We start from the raw sequence: 15,749 nt of genomic DNA, 5'->3' as shown, positions 1-15,749 counted from the left end.
ATCTTAACGCAATCTGGCCGAGCTACGAGATACACATCATGGGAAGGTGCACACCAGTGTTCACAAAAAACCTTTTTTGTAGCAAATACTAAAACCTCTAACTCAAATTTTTGCAGGGATTTTTGAATCAAATTATATAAATTTACCATTTTTATAACTAAAAATTTTCAAAAATTCAAGATTTTAAACCTTCTTTCCATTTTGAAGGTTTTTTAAAAAAATTACAATTCACTTTACATTAAACCTCGGTTTTTCGGAGTGCCCTTCCAAATGAGGTAATGCTACGGCACACTCGAAAATTCGTATTAGCCTTTAAGCCAGTAAACTTCACGTGTGCGAAAAGTAAGTACCGTACTGGAGATGAACTCTGAAATTTCTCGTTTACTTTGCACAAAGATTCAAATTAGTCGCCGAGAAAGGAACGATATTGGTCGGAAAGCATATTCGATGTAGGCGTAGTTATGATGATATATTGATCTGGGTAGTGCCGAGTACGCATGTTGAGGAAAAATGGCAGTTAGCATGATATGATCTGGGTAGTGCGGATGTTGAGGAAAAAGGGCAGCGCATTTATATTTTGATGATCCGGAAGACTCAGCAGTCTATAAATAGTCGGAGGATGCGGGTTATTAGAGCATTGCAGCCGGCCGTCCTAGCCTCCGTTGACACAGAGAGAGAGAGAGAGAGATGGCGGCAGGTAGCTTTATCCTGGTGCTGTTTCTGATCGGTGGATTGATCAATATCATGGGAGAATGCGAGGCAAGAAGTTTATATGGTCGCGATCAGGATTCCTATATTAATTCCGATGCTTATTATTATGGTGGTGGAGGCCGCGCCGGTGGCTATTACAATTACTATGGAAATTACCGACCAAGATACTGGTATTTCCGCAACCGCGGGCCTCATAACAACAATTATTACTATGGTTATGGTTATAACGGCTGGCCTGGTAGCAGTCACCATCACCGTTTCCACCAACGTCCTCCAGCTCCGCCTGCGGCGGAAGAAGCTGCTGCTCCCTCCACCAGTCCTCCTCAGCTTCCACATGGCCATTATTATAATGGCAGGTATCGTCGCAATTGTGCACCCCCACCGCCACCTCGGCAGCAGCAGCAATCTTCCCCTCATACACCTCATGTAAGCAATAATTTTACCGTAAGTACTTCGCCGCCTCCTGCCACCCCCTATGCCAATAAATCGCCGACTGCACCCAATAAGCCAGCCCCATCCACGATGACCCCGCCCTCGGCGTCCTCGTCGTCGTCAGCGTCTAGCCCTATACCGTCATCGTCTCCTTCCGCTTCTACTTCGTTGTCGGGTAGCACCTCACCCTCGTCGTCTCGTGCTCCTGCAGCTGCTCCGTCGCTCTCCACTTCTAGCGCTACATCGATTGCCCCGGCACCCGCCTAGCCGCCCTATGAGCTCTAGGATACAAACTTTTAGGGACTAGCAGCAAACTTTACTTCATGCGTTTTTTTTATACATAGGATTTAAACGACAAAAAGGCCCATACTCAATTCAGGGCAGAACAAGCTCATTAAGTACGATGAATAAACAACGGTGGATGGGAATGCATGCAAGAAATATTGTGGCTTCCACGTGGAATATTTGCAAGAGATATCTCATGAATGACACGACCGTTTTTTTTGCCATTACAACGTACGGTTATCTCCATGCCACGTGTGCTACGTTATCAAAAGAAGCTAACTTCAAAACTCAATACATGGATTCCATTGCAACAATCGATGTTATGATTAAGAAAATCAACTACACATTTCATGCAATACCGTTCACTAGAGATAATAAAACTAATAAGCGCGACCAAAATATCACAACATAGACAAGAGAAGATAACCATTGAACTGTTGTAACAAACAAATGAGTTGTCGAATTACCAACTCTTGTAAAGAGCGTGTTTATCTTAATCTCTAGCGAGTAAATGTTGTGCACTTCAAAATGCAAAGTATGTTTTCCTTGCTAGAGATTAAGATGAACACACTCCTTAGAATCTGTGTATATTTATGTGTCTGATCTACCATCAACTCCATAGAATTAAGAAGCAAAACCCTAAGTTCTTGATCATTTCCTAATATATGTCAAAACAAATGGACACAATTACATCATCCTAGTTGATGCAATTTTGAAAGCAATAGTGGAACTTGATTGGTCATGGCAAATAGATTTCTCATGAACCACACCTCTTTCATAATGAACTCCATAAGCATCATTTGGTCTAAGTAATAGTTTGACAAGGCAAAGCAAGGAAACCAAGACTAAATCATCTCTAAGAATGAACTCCATATTTATCATCTCATTTAATAATGACTAGACAACGCAATGGTAGAAAAGAAATAGTAAATCCAAGCCAACATTATAGCCCTCATGCTTATGCATCAAAGCAACATGACAAGGATTACATTGTTGTCACCATACTTTTAAGACATCCCTAATCTTTTGTTTTAACACATGAAGACAACCACATGCTTTACACAAATAAAGGAATAGGTTTTTTACTTGCAGAACATGTATAGATGCCCAAAAGGTTCTTGTCCTCTCTACTCACATTTGAGAAAACATGAAGAAGAGCTTAAAGAGATGACCCTATATCACACAAGCGAGAGCATGAACCAAGAAAGGAAGAAATGAGATGTTGATGATCTTGAGCCTTCATGCTATACATTACTTTTCTTTTCTATTTAAATAAGTAGGTTCATTATCAAATGCACGAGAATCTCAAGAGCTCAAAGAGATAATTTAGTCCTAGAAGTTCAAAATGGATTCAATTTGTCTAGAGGATACTAACTATCATGTGATTGAAGGAAGAAGCCAAGCATGGATAGGAAAAATCATGAGCGCACTGGATATGTAATGTTTGCAAACTATAAGGTACATCTCCTTAGCTAGGATAATGAAATGTGGTACCTAAATAGTTTATTAGATTCTTTATCCCTAACAACAACTTTTGGTAGTAGACAATATATGACACAATCAATTCAAGGAATTTCCAATTGTATTTCACAACAAGATTCCATAGACTCAACCCTCAAGAGTCTAAGGCTTCCTATTATCTTGAATAAATCTTAGAGTTATCTAGTCTCTATGAAGGTTGTGACCTTAGGATGAGTGAGTGTATCATAAAGTCATTAATTTTCTGCACTTGGTTCAATGAGAGTGATACCTCAAGTGCTAAAGCACAAAAATAATCCATTTTCCTAAAACAAAAGAGGTAGGATTCTAATTTATTTGTGTCCCATAGTCATAAATATGTTGACCTTGATTGTAGAGAACCTACCTAAATTATTAGTTCCACCATGCCTATAAGGGAAGTGTTAAAGTTACAATCTTCTCCTTTCAACCAACTGCACCCACATGTTTTTGGTTTCATAAGAAGTTTATGGTACTACATGATTTGGAAATGAGCTCTTTGGCTATGCCTAAAGAATGAAGCATGCTCGTCTAAATCACCTCTTGGTTCATTCTCAAGACACCACATAACATCATTCTTTTCCTTTAACAATGATGGCATTGTTGGATATTTAGGAGGATCCCACTAGCACCTTAACTAAATTGTCATCTAGATCTTCATGTGCTATATAAGGCATTAGTCTCCCTACGTCTCAGGCAAGATTCATGAAAAATAACAATGTTGATCGAATAATAAGAATCAATCCTTATATATAAGATTCTACCATTTTCTAAATATGTATTTTTATTTTAAGAATCAGAGCTAAACACCTTTTCTTATGTTTAAAATTACTATTTGAACACAAAAAGAAGGTCTATCTAGCCATATTTTATGTAACATTGAGATATATTCTATTTTCTTTTTGGAACAACAACCCTGTGGCCATGTCTCCTAGAGCCATTCTATATTCAACTTTGACCATACGAGACACTACCCTAGCTTAAGCACCATATAAATGCTACTCTAATGCCTCATCTAGAGTCTCAACTTACCAATACTTTTAATTTTACCTATCTAAGAATAAGATCTCTTAGCTACTAAGGCTACCTTACCTTTTTTATTTATATGGATTTGTAAAATTAAATTAATCCTTAGTCATGAACAATAAGGAAAAAGGGAATAGTAGGTTAAAGCAGGATATGATGTATTCATTTAAGAATTTCTTTGGAAAACAAATCAAGGGTGCATAGTAGTTCGTGTCACCTTTCTTGTCACCACATTTCTACTCTACTAAAATTAACAAATTTCCTCCCTTCCTCTCTCTTCTTGTCTCTTTTGCTCTACTCCTCTCTGTGTCTCTATCTCAAGCTCAAGAGATAATCCAAACATGTCTGGTCCTAATTCAAAATATGTAAATCCAAAAAATTACCCTACTCACATCATTCTTGTTGTGCCAGTATTGAGAGTGGAAAAAGATTGAATTTTTAATTGATTTTTGTTGTTTTTGAGGTCTGAATGATTGATTTTTGATGGATTTACAGTGATGAATGGTTGTTAATGGAAGTGTTTGAGAGTGTTTTGGATGATATTGATTTTGTTTTGGAAGTTCATGATGATTTTTAGTGGAAATATGAAGCTTTGTGATATTCTGATAGGTTCTCTTGAGGTTCTGATTGGTTCTGATACCTTCCGTATAGCTTCTGTTTTGTTCTGATTTTCTTATGTATGAACCATGGATTGATGATTAATGAAGCTTGAAATCTTTTGAAAGCTTATTGAATAGTTTTTGATAGTTTGGAATGGTTTTAGTTTGAGTTATGAGGATTTGTTGTTCTCTGATGACCTTCTGTAACCCTCTGTAAACCTTCTATAGAGTCTCTGTATCTGTTCTGTACCTGTTCTGTAGATCTTCTGTAAGTGTTCTGTAGAATGTATATGTGACTTTGGAAAAGTTTTCTAACTTTTGGAAATGATGTGTAACGTATCCACCTGTTCCCTTGAAGACACGTCTTAGCAATCCATCGGAAAGGAGGTCTAGAAAGCTCCGCCCGACACTCCCATGGAATGTTCCAGGATTTGCGATCTAGGACTTTCTGAGTATGCTACGTAGTGGAAGTATTCTGGCCATTCACACTTAGGACCGACCTGAATCAAGGTTTCCCCTAATGGTCATTTCCTAAAAGGCAACTAGTGTCGAACCCTGAGCGAACTACTTTACGCAGAAATGCCAGGGCCAAAGCTGATTCACACTGCACTTGGTTCAAGGAGAATGGGAAACGAGAGGGGTGCAAGGCTTGAACTCTCTGCCATAAGGCATAGTCCCATTCCGTTCCCCTAAAGTAGCGTAAATCGGAATTATTATAACCTAGACTCTAGGTCAGCGCCCTTGCTATTCATTTCTTTTAAGAAGATATCCTTGCTATCCTTTATGATTGAGAAAAGTTCCCGGCCAACCAGGACCACCCATCCGTAGGACGAACGCTTGGCCACATCCACCGCACTTTTCTCAGGTTGTTTTAGTTGTCTAATTACCTACCACATTTAGTTAGACAGGCATCAAGCAGCTTCCTTAATTAGCCCGTTAGACACTGGTTCCTTCACATATTCTTAGCAGTTGACATAGAAAAGCAGTTTCAAAAAAGTTCATTTTTAATAGGTTATCATATTTATCTTTGGAATACATTCATAAAGTCCAGCCTGCAGGCTTATCCATAATCCGTGCGAAAGCTATCTAGCAATCCACAGGGATTACTAATCCAAGATTTTATCATGACTTTTTAATGAATCATTACGAAGAAAGATTTGTCTAAAATTGCGACATGCAATTTGATCTTTCTGTGCATAATCAAAGGTGTACTACAATAATTTCGACTTTGTAATGATAGTCATTAGTTGAATGAGATTTATGCCAATTGAAACTAGAGTTAACCTACTTCATGCAACTTTAGAATCTTTCCATGCTTTGCAGTTTACATTGCACGGATATAGTTGAATGGTAAAATATCTCCTTGCCAAGGAGAAGACGCGGGTTCGATTCCCGCTATCCGCCTCCTTCTAAGCAGAGAGGAGGAGAGTGGGTATACCTATCCTCGATTTTCAAATCAAAATGATTGATAGATCTTTTTCATAACTCGAAAAAATGATTTTGAAAAAAAAAGAATAGACTTATTCTACTTTGATGAAGGCTGAATTATTGAAACTTCTTGAAGCCGAGTTCATTTATCCCATGGCTAATAGTGAATGGGTTTTGCCCATTGTGGTTGTATCCAAGAAGAACGGGAAACTTCAAATATGTGTAGACTTTCCAAATCTCGATTCGAAGATGAAGAAGGATCATTTCACTATCCCTTTTACAGACTGATTGTTGGAGACAATAGCAGGTCATGAGCTCTATTCCCTCTTGGATGGATTCAGTGGATATAACCAAGTCCAAATTGTAGAAGAGGACCAATCCAAAACAACCTTCACCACAGAATGGGGGACCTATGCCTATAGAGTGATGCCATTTGGGCTCTGTAATGCTCCTGCCACCTTCTAATGAGTAATGATGGCTTCCTTCCAGAATCATCTTCATGATTTCCTTGAGGTCTATCTTGATGACTTCTGTGTCTATAGCTTAATCCGAGAGCATTGGGGACACCTAGAGCAATGTTTTGACAGATATCGAGAGTATGGGATTTCTCTCAACCCTCACAAATGTGTCTTTGGTGTATCATCGAGAGTTCTTTTGGGCCATATTGTCTTTGCACAAGGGATTGCAATAGACCTGACAAAGATTCAGAAGATTACCGCCTTGACATCATTAGCAACCTCAAGCAATTGAGAGGATTTATTGGTCATGTGGGCTACTACAGAAGACTTATTTCTCATTTCACAACCAAGACAGCCCACCCTCTGCACAAGCTCCTAAGGAAAGATGCGGATTTTCTTTGGAATGATGACTGTGAAGAAACCTTCAATACCCTAAAATAATGCCTTATCGAAGCACCTATGTTGCAGCCCCCTGACTGGATGAAGGAGTTTCACGTGCACACAGATGTATCAGTTGAAGGGATAGGTGTTGTCCTATGTCAAAAGGGCCCCTCTAAATTGGATCAACCGATATATTATGCAAGTTGGAAGGTCACCGATAGGGAATGGAACTTTACAGTGATAGAGCTTGAGTACTTGGCAATGGTGTTTGCACTAGAGAAGCTTAGACACTATCTATTGTCAACACATTTCAAGTTCTATGTGGATCATAAGGCCCTGTCCTTCCTGATAAACAAAGCAAATGTTAAAGGACGATTGATGAGATGGTTGCTCCTATTCCAGGAGTTCGCTTTTGAAGTGGTCACTAAGCCTGGCCATTCTCATGTCCTAGCCCATCATCTATCACGCATCCCTCAAACTACAGAAGAGGAACAGGATGATCCAGACCTTCTTGATGCTTCCTTGTTTCTAGTTGAAACAGTTACTCCCTGGTATACAGACATAGCCAACCTCCTGGCAACTCAACACTATCCTCCTGGCATCTCAAGCCATGAGAAGAGGAAGCTTTTGTTAGAATCAGCCCCCTACACCTTGCTAGGTGGTGCACTGTACAAGAGAGGCAAAGATGAAGTATTGTGAAGATGTGTTGCAGGGGATGAAATTGGCATAGTATTGAAAGCATGCCATGACGAACCATGTGGTGGACACTTTGCAAGAGAAGAATATAGCCTAGAAGGCTCTGTTAGCATGATACTGGTGGGGCCAATCCTCCACAAGGATGCATATGACTATTGTAAGAGATGTGATGCTTGTCAGCGAATGAGAAAACCCACCAAAACAAGTGCCATGCCACTGCAACCTATTCTTCCCCTAAAGCCGTTCGAGAAGTGGGGGATTCATTTTGTGGGTCCCATTGATCCACCCACCAGATGGAAGCAGAACATATACATCTTAGTATGTACGGATTATGTCACAAAGTGGTGTGAAGCTAAAGCCCTGAAGCGGGACGATGGTAACAGCGAAGCTTTGTTCATGTACAAGAATATTATCACCCGGTTTGGCAGTCCCCCTAGAGGAAGGGAATTCACAAGACTGTCATGTCAGAACTCACTGCGGGCGGAGGGAGGAGAGGTTCATATGCAAAAAACATAAAAAATAGACCCGAAAACACATGGAGAAATTAATAGCTAAAAATCTAGCAGTCAGAAGAGGGAGGAGGAAAAAGAAAAAAGTGGAGGAAAGCCTAGCGGGACACAGTTGTCAAATGAAATTGGAATTTCGGTGAAAATAGGGCATGTTCACATGGAAAAATGTGAAAAATAGGTATGAAAAGGCCCCAAAACCTGCAAAAATTAATAGCAAACCAATTGTAAATCAGAATGATAGGGAGCAAAAAGGAAAAATGTCAGGAGGAATGGGTAGGATAGGGCTAGCACATCAGATTAGTGTTCCAAAGAAATAAAGACGCACTCATATGGAAAACCGTCCAATTTATGGGAATTGCTTAAAAAATTAATAACTCAAGAACCAGCTATCGGAACAAGGGTTGGTAAAAAGAAAAAATGGGCACTTCGAAGGGACAAATAGGTCTGTAAGGCATCAATGAAAGTGATCCCTCTTGAAGGCTTGGTGATTACGAAAGCGATCCATGGATAAGGACTCATCCACAAATGTATTGGGAGGATTTTGAAAGAACTGAAGAAAGCACATCCGTTCTAGCAAAACAAGGTATCTGCTAGGTAGACATAGGGCATGAAAATATAGGACATCCAACTATTGGGAATCAATGTTCACATTGATATTCATACAAAGCTTTGGAATGGCCTTTTGATCGTTATGGGAATGCCTTTGCATATATGCTAGATACCAAGCAAAATGGGCTATCAATCTCACTGAAGGATCTAGAGATTGTGAATATTGTTGAGAAAAATGGAGGTAATTCTGGTATGCTTGACTAGTAGTTGTCCAATCCCCTAGAATAAATGGCCAATTAATTTGTGGTCCCGTGAGAGAATCAATTGAGCTTCATTCTCTTCTTCTCGGAATCTACTGATCAAATCCTTCATATCCACTAAACAACTGAGGGGGTTGAGAAATAGAAGTAGCCGGAGATGGAAGTGAAATAAGTAAAAGAGGATGAAGAGATGGGTAGGCAAAATTATAAAATAAGGAATAAGCTAAAGAAGGAGGGGCTGAAAATTTAAGTGAATCAGTTAGGAAAGGTGTCAATTGATAAGCAAGAAAAGTAGAAGGTATATGGATAGATGGAGAAGGGCATGGCGGAGAAGGGGAAAAGACTCGATCTTCAATGAAAGAACAATAGGTAAAGATTGGAATTTGAAGAAAACCCTGAGGTTGGAAAAGGAGAGGTAAGATAGCTGTTGAGTTGGATTGATAAAGGGAAAAATAAGCATCATAGCAATGGGCCATTTGTTGGTAGTACAATAAGCTAGGAAGAACAGAGGGACCTAAAACAGATCGTCGATGGTAGGCATCAAAGAAGGATGAATCAAATGGATGGTTCTTGGAAAGATAAGCTAGGAGATCTACCCTCGGTTGGCTAGTGCTCTACACATAAGTAGAAGCTGTATTCTGGCATTGGTTCAAGACTACAGAATCAATCATTCAATGCCGTGAAGTGTCAGGACAAGTAGCCACTTTAGAAGAATAACACTGGAATATGTCATCTATCCTCAACTCCAAATATTTGATATATAAGGCAGCTTGTAAAACCACATTCCCCACATACCAAGCTAGATCTACATCATTTGAAATTAATAGATCACCTCGTAGATACATATAAGATAGCAATATGGTATCCATCGTCACGGAATCTTCAAAGACCATACGGAAAACTTTTGTCAGTAAATCAAAAGACCAAGCCCCACTCCAACCATCCTTTGGAGAAAGAGGGAGACCCATCGATGAGAGCTTTATATAGAAGGCCAACTTCTGCAACTGATAGTGGATAAAAAAGGAATGGTCCGGAGGAATATACTCCTGAAAGTGCTCAAATGTAGACCATAACAAATCCATCCTGGACTGCAATCTTTCCACTTTATCTTGAAACAATGGACATTATGTGGCCTGTCTCTGGAGAACTACTAAGTCCTGCTGAGATATAGAAGGAATCATAGAAACATTGGGACTTGGAGGAATGGATTGTGACTGCGCTAGTTGGTCCTGCAACTGCTTAATCTAGGAAGCTTGGGATTCCAATGAATTATGAACAGTCTCCAAAGGTGACAGTTTCATATCTAAAAGAGTCTTAAACTCTTGAGCTTCTTTGGACATTTTCTCTTTCTCTTCCGAAACTCTAGTGACCTCTAACTGAACTTCTGCTAACTGAATTTTCAAAGAAGATATTTCTTCTCTCTGGGTCTCAATCATATGTGTCTATTGCTCCATCTACTTAAATAGATCAGCAAGAGTGTCTTTAGCAGAGGCTAACTTTGTGGTTGCCTTATGTAACTGGTCTTTGGATTGCATCAATTCTTCATAGAAAGAAGCATATAACTATTGAACACAAGCTGTCACTGAGAGTCCAATAGAACTCTAGATGTCGTTGCAAAGGAAAGGAATGGCATCCCTTGACACTAAATTGTTTAGCGAAGGAGCTGATATTTCCAAAGAACCCTCTCGATGTGCCTTGAATAAATTGTTACATGTGAGGTAGGTAGGGAGGTCACTTCTAGAGGTAGCAGGAACTCGTACTGAAGGAATGATTGGTGGAACTTTCTCTACTAGACGCTTCAAGCGCTTTTGCTGAATGACCAATGGAGGAGGGGAATCAAGATCCTCTATGTCAATGGGTTATGAATCTTGTGAAGGTAGAGGGGAAGGAACTGGATCAGATGGAGGAGGGGGAAGCACACCCTTCTTAAGGCCTAAATATGTCAAGAAAGCAAATAAATATGAACCATAAGTGACATTTGTAACATTCCCTCTGGTCACTTTGACAAAATGTTGGTCCATCTTCGTAAGAAGGTAAGTACTACATTCAATAGCAACCCCTTTTAACACCATCCTGAAAGCTGTGAAGAGCTCCTTGGATAAATAATGAGATGGTGTCTTGGCAGGCATGAACCTATCTTGGAGAAATTGGTAGACTAGCTTCCAAAGAGAATTTGTGATCATGGAAAAAGACACTCCTGTAGTGTTAATCATCTTCTTGACATCAAGGACCTCTTTGGTTTGCTTTTGTAGCAACTTGAGAATCTTGTCATTTGAGGATAACTGTCTGGCTATAGCAAAGGGTTCTCCTTTGTAGGGAAGAGACAAAGCCTTCCCTAACCCTCTAGGTGTCAAGACCATACAAGTATAACGAACCAAGCCCGATTTCTTACTATATGACGCAAGAAACTCATCACACAGGGATGGATCGTCTGGAATCAAAGGAAGTGAAGCAGCCACAAAAGTTGCAAGGTGTGCTTTCGCGATAGGCTCAAAAGTCAGTAGGGAATAATAATCCCTACTAATCAATGGGAAATACTGAATAGGAGGAGGAGCTTGAGGCGCCATTCAGATGGAATACACACACGTCACAAACACGGACAATCACAGAGAATGCCTGCAAAACAACAAAATAGCTATTAAAAAAAACAATCAAAAGAAGCACACACAAATGTAACTAACCAATTGACCACCCCAAACAACCCACATCCTAGAAAAAATTCGGCATGACCCCTACACATATGTGATCGAAAACTTCATGCCATGCAATAAGCAGGCACCCTAGACCCCGTATCAAACAAAAAAGAAGAAAACTACAGACCGTACCTGTAATCATTTCACACAAGCAAACCATAATACCTCAAAAACCTAATCAAGACATAACCAGAACTTTGATAAATAATGTCAGCTTAAAGGACTAAGCGTGCCCATCCCACGAAGCGTATTTATTCAAAAGGATAAATAAATGCAATGAGAGGAATGATTTTAATGAATGGTTCATTTTAATAAATTATTAATAATGGTTGAAATTTTATTAGGTTGTAAACCATAATAAGAAAATGGCGGTTCCTTTTTAAAAATTTTAGTTACAATTTATTAAGGTGAAACTGTGCTTTTAATGAAACCCAGACTACGATCCCCAGACTCAGATCTCTAAATGCATATTCATTAATTAAAAATTCAATGTGTCTGAAGCGCTCTTCTTTTTCAACGCATGTATTTTTGTGATGGCTAGTTCATTTTTATTAAAAATTAAAGTGCCTCTAAAGCACATGTAGCGCGTGCAAAGTAAACGGCGGGTTGATTTTAAGTTATTAGAAAAATGTGTGTTTAGCGCGAGTGCGCATGAAAAAGTGGGTGAATAAAGTTCACTTTAACAATTAGCTATGGTTAAGGGATGACCAAAATAAATAAAGCACAAAAAATAGATACTTGGTAGCGGTGTGCATGTAAGAGACTGAGGGCGCATCCAAATGCAAGGAATCCAATAAAAAAAGCAAAAACCACTCATTAGAAAAAATAAAGCACCTTGGTGTTTTTTTTTAAATTAAATAAATACCAAAGCAATATTAGGGGGATCACATGTGGTATAATTAATGTGGATTAGTGTTTGGGTGAGATTGTTATTAGTATTATATATATATATATATATAATTCTCATTTAGATGTGTTTTGATTTTTTTTTTCTTTTTTTGTGTATATTTTTTATTTTAAAATATTCCAAAAGCAGTCAAATGCATTGATGGAATTTTCAGTGATTTTTTTGAATTTAATTTTGATTTTTAGGGATTTTAATGAGTTTTTCTCAATTGTTAGTGAATTTTAAAAGGATTTTGAATATTAGTTTTTTTTGGCAATTAATTCCCTATATTATAATAAAAAAAATCAGCCATAAAATTACCCAATTCAGTAAGGAAATTTTTGGTATTTTTTTAAAATTAAAATTTTATGAAATTTTTAATGTTTTTAAGTGTTTTTAGGTATTTTTCTCGGGGTTGTGAAAAAACAAAAGAGATACCCGATTGCGTGTGAACAATTGTGTGTGCTCGGGGATGGCATGCTCCACCGTAAGGAGAAGACCAAACGCGCGTCCTCGTTCATGAACACCCGCTGTAAAATGCCCACAAACTCGTGCATGCGTTGCGTGTGAATAGGGGAGGTAGAGGGGAAAAGGGCAGGAACGGGGGCTAAAATGGGGGGAAATGGGGGTTAGTTGATGAAGGGATTTAAGTTAGGCTAGGTTAAGTAACTGAGGTTAGTTAACTTAATTAAGGTGATTAAGTGGATTAAGTGAATTAGGTTGAGTAGGGTGATTAAGTAAATTAGGGTGATCAGGTTAATTAAGTTAATTAGGGAGATTAGGTTAATTAGGTTGATTGGGTAACTTAGGTAAATTAGGTTGATGAGGTAACTTAGGTAAATTAGGTTGATTAAGTTACCAAAGTTAATTAGGTTGCTTGAGTTACCTAAGTTAAGTGATTTAGGGAACTAAGGGTTAAGAAACTAACCAATAGGAGAAAGAGGAGAAATAGCGGTAGGGCGGCAAAAGAAGGGAGGAGAGGAGGGCGGTGTCATGAAGGGCGTTCAGCGGTGGCGCAGGGGAGGAGAGGATGCGGCGGCGAAGGCGGATGGAGGAAGGGGAGCATTCGGCGGAAGAGGCAGGGGAGGAGGGTCGCTAGGAGGAGTGGCTGGAGAGAAGGCAGAAGGCGGCGGGCACAGGGGCGGTGCCAGGGGAGCGTGATGAGCGGCACGAGCATGCGTGGCAACGGGGCAGGTAGCCTTACGCTGCGGGTGGGCGAGGAGGAAGAGGGAGGGGAAAGGGGAGGCAAGGGCCCGCAGAGGAGACAAGGAGGGAGGCGACGGCCCGCAAAGGAGAGAGGGAGGGAGGGCGGACGTGGTAGCATCCAGCGAGGAGGGGGCAGGCGAGGTGCAGCGTGGGAAGGAGAAGTACGAGGGGCAGCATTGGGACAGGGGAAGGAAGGTGGCGGCCGCGTGGTGGAGGAGAAGGCGACCACGGTGCTATGATGGAGAGGGAGGGAGGTGAGGAAGAGGAAGCCGAGGGAGATAGGAGGAAAAGGAGGTGGGAGGAGGTTCGACGGGAGGAGGATGCGACGGCTGTCACGTAAGGTAACAGTTGCTTTTTTTGTTTTTTATTTGTTTGTATTTTTTTTAAATGTTTAAGTGTTGTGTTTTTTTTCGTTTTTTTTATAAATTAATTGGTGATTGGTGTTGGTTGTGGGTGGGTTGTGGGGGGTGTTGGTTTTTTTTTAGGGAGAGGAAGATAATAACTATGTTTTTATATTGATACTTGGACTATCATATGCATATAGGTGGAGAATCCTATGATAGTTTATATTGTCATAGAGAGTAATAGTTCTTTATGCAATACTTTCTTGTAGTTTGAACAAGTATTTAGAAGTAATCATTGACAAAATTTGTGTGTTTAGGAGTTGCTTCCTCTCATACCATGTACCAGTATAAGGGGATCCTGATGCCCTACACTGATTGCTTTTACGAGACAAAGCTCTAGGTGTGCCAGCAAGGCTCACGCAACATTGATTATTATGTATCATACTTGTAGAACTATTATAGCATTATATTACATGTAGCTTTGCAATATAACTTTTATGCAATGCACTTTTAAAATGTATTACTCTACTACTATGTATAATGTAATATATATTTCACAAATATATACTCCATGTCTTGTAGGATACTCGACATGTATAACAAGTAGTTTGCGTTATAAGGAGCCATATTTCCACCAAAACCTTCCTTCTCTAGACAGTTAGTATAAGTGTTAATATGGCCTTTACACATTCATATCTTTGTCAATATAGGCCCCAATTATTGATGCTTACATGACACTTTCTCTAATAGGTTTTTTGGCATATATATTGATGTACTAATGCTAACGGTAATTTATATGTGCATTTTTATCATGGGATGTAGTATTTTAAATCATTTTCACAAGTTTCCTTGCCAAAGATTTCACATATATATCCTTCACATATTGTAACAAAATAGTACCATCAACCTTCTCGTTCCTTTTCTCTAAATTATTTAAATTATTGAGTTTGTAACTACAATTATTAGTGAGGATGACTAACACTAATACTATTAACACTATCACCACTAGAGCTACCATTTATAATATCCAAGTTCATCCTTAACTAAATTTTCATTTCAAACTTTTTTTTCTAGTAATGCAGGTAGAATTCTTCATGAAATTCAAAGAGTTACATCCTTTAATTGATGTCACCACAAGAGCTACCATTTTTAGTATCCAAGTTCATCCTCACTAATTTTTCATTTCATACCTTTTGTTCTAGTAATGTAAGTAGAATTCTTCATGAAATTCAAAGAGTTACATCCTTTAATTGATGTCATGTCTCCTACTTCTTAGATCCAAAAGTCTTCTTTGGTTTAAAAAGTTAAGGATAGAAACATATGCTATTGTTTCTATGAGATCAAAATTGATTTAACATGGATTATGGTGATATCCATTAGGATGAATAGAGAATCAATACATGGAGTTATATGTGACTACTTACATATGTTTGAATGGCCAAATGTAGAGGAAAACTATAGTGTTGATGTAACCAAGTTTTCTTTAGAGCTAAAATTGAGGAGGTTAAAAGTATGCCCAAAATAATAATCAATGGAGTGATACAAGACTATCACAGGGTTAGTTAGAGAATATATCACTACAAGGGAAGGGGGGAATAGCGATATCGAGTTCGGACACAAATTAGTGGCATCACTATATGCGCAACAAATACAACACAAATAGCAACGATACTCAGACAAAAAAGCACGGCCGAAACCCAAACGTGGCATTTTGCGAAAGATTTTGCAAAATAGAGAGCAAAAGAGAGAGGGAGAGGGAGAGAAAGAGAAGGAAGGAGAGCTTCTCCCT

General features: G+C 39.1%; 1 protein-coding gene and 1 non-coding gene across 2 annotated transcripts; both read left to right on the top strand.

Annotated features, from left to right (window-relative positions):
* Nucleotides 1–653: 653 nt before the first annotated feature.
* LOC148017413 (uncharacterized) lies at nucleotides 654–1,689 on the top strand. Its single transcript, XM_087663191.1, has one exon. The coding sequence runs from the start codon at nucleotides 688–690 to the stop codon at nucleotides 1,408–1,410; it is 723 nt and encodes a 240-aa protein (XP_087519317.1). The 5' UTR covers nucleotides 654–687; the 3' UTR covers nucleotides 1,411–1,689.
* A 4,194-nt stretch (nucleotides 1,690–5,883) lies between these two features.
* Nucleotides 5,884–5,954, top strand: TRNAG-GCC (transfer RNA glycine (anticodon GCC)). Its single transcript has one exon. It is a non-coding gene; the product is annotated as a tRNA-Gly (tRNA).
* The last annotated feature ends 9,795 nt before the right edge of the window (nucleotides 5,955–15,749 follow it).

The sequence above is a fragment of the Lygodium microphyllum genome, chromosome 22, assembly GCF_053477565.2.
Source record: "Lygodium microphyllum isolate KBCC chromosome 22, Lygodium_microphyllum_v1.1.10, whole genome shotgun sequence".
Taxonomy (NCBI): Eukaryota; Viridiplantae; Streptophyta; class Polypodiopsida; order Schizaeales; family Lygodiaceae; genus Lygodium; species Lygodium microphyllum.
The sequence above is the reverse complement of the archived record's forward strand: the minus strand, read 5'-3'. Positions and strand labels throughout refer to the sequence as shown.

Excerpts from the sequence above, each read along its gene's own strand:
- LOC148017413 (XM_087663191.1), top strand. The coding sequence starts at position 688 with ATGGCGGCAGGTAGCTTTATCCTGGTGCTGTTTCTGATCGGTGGATTG.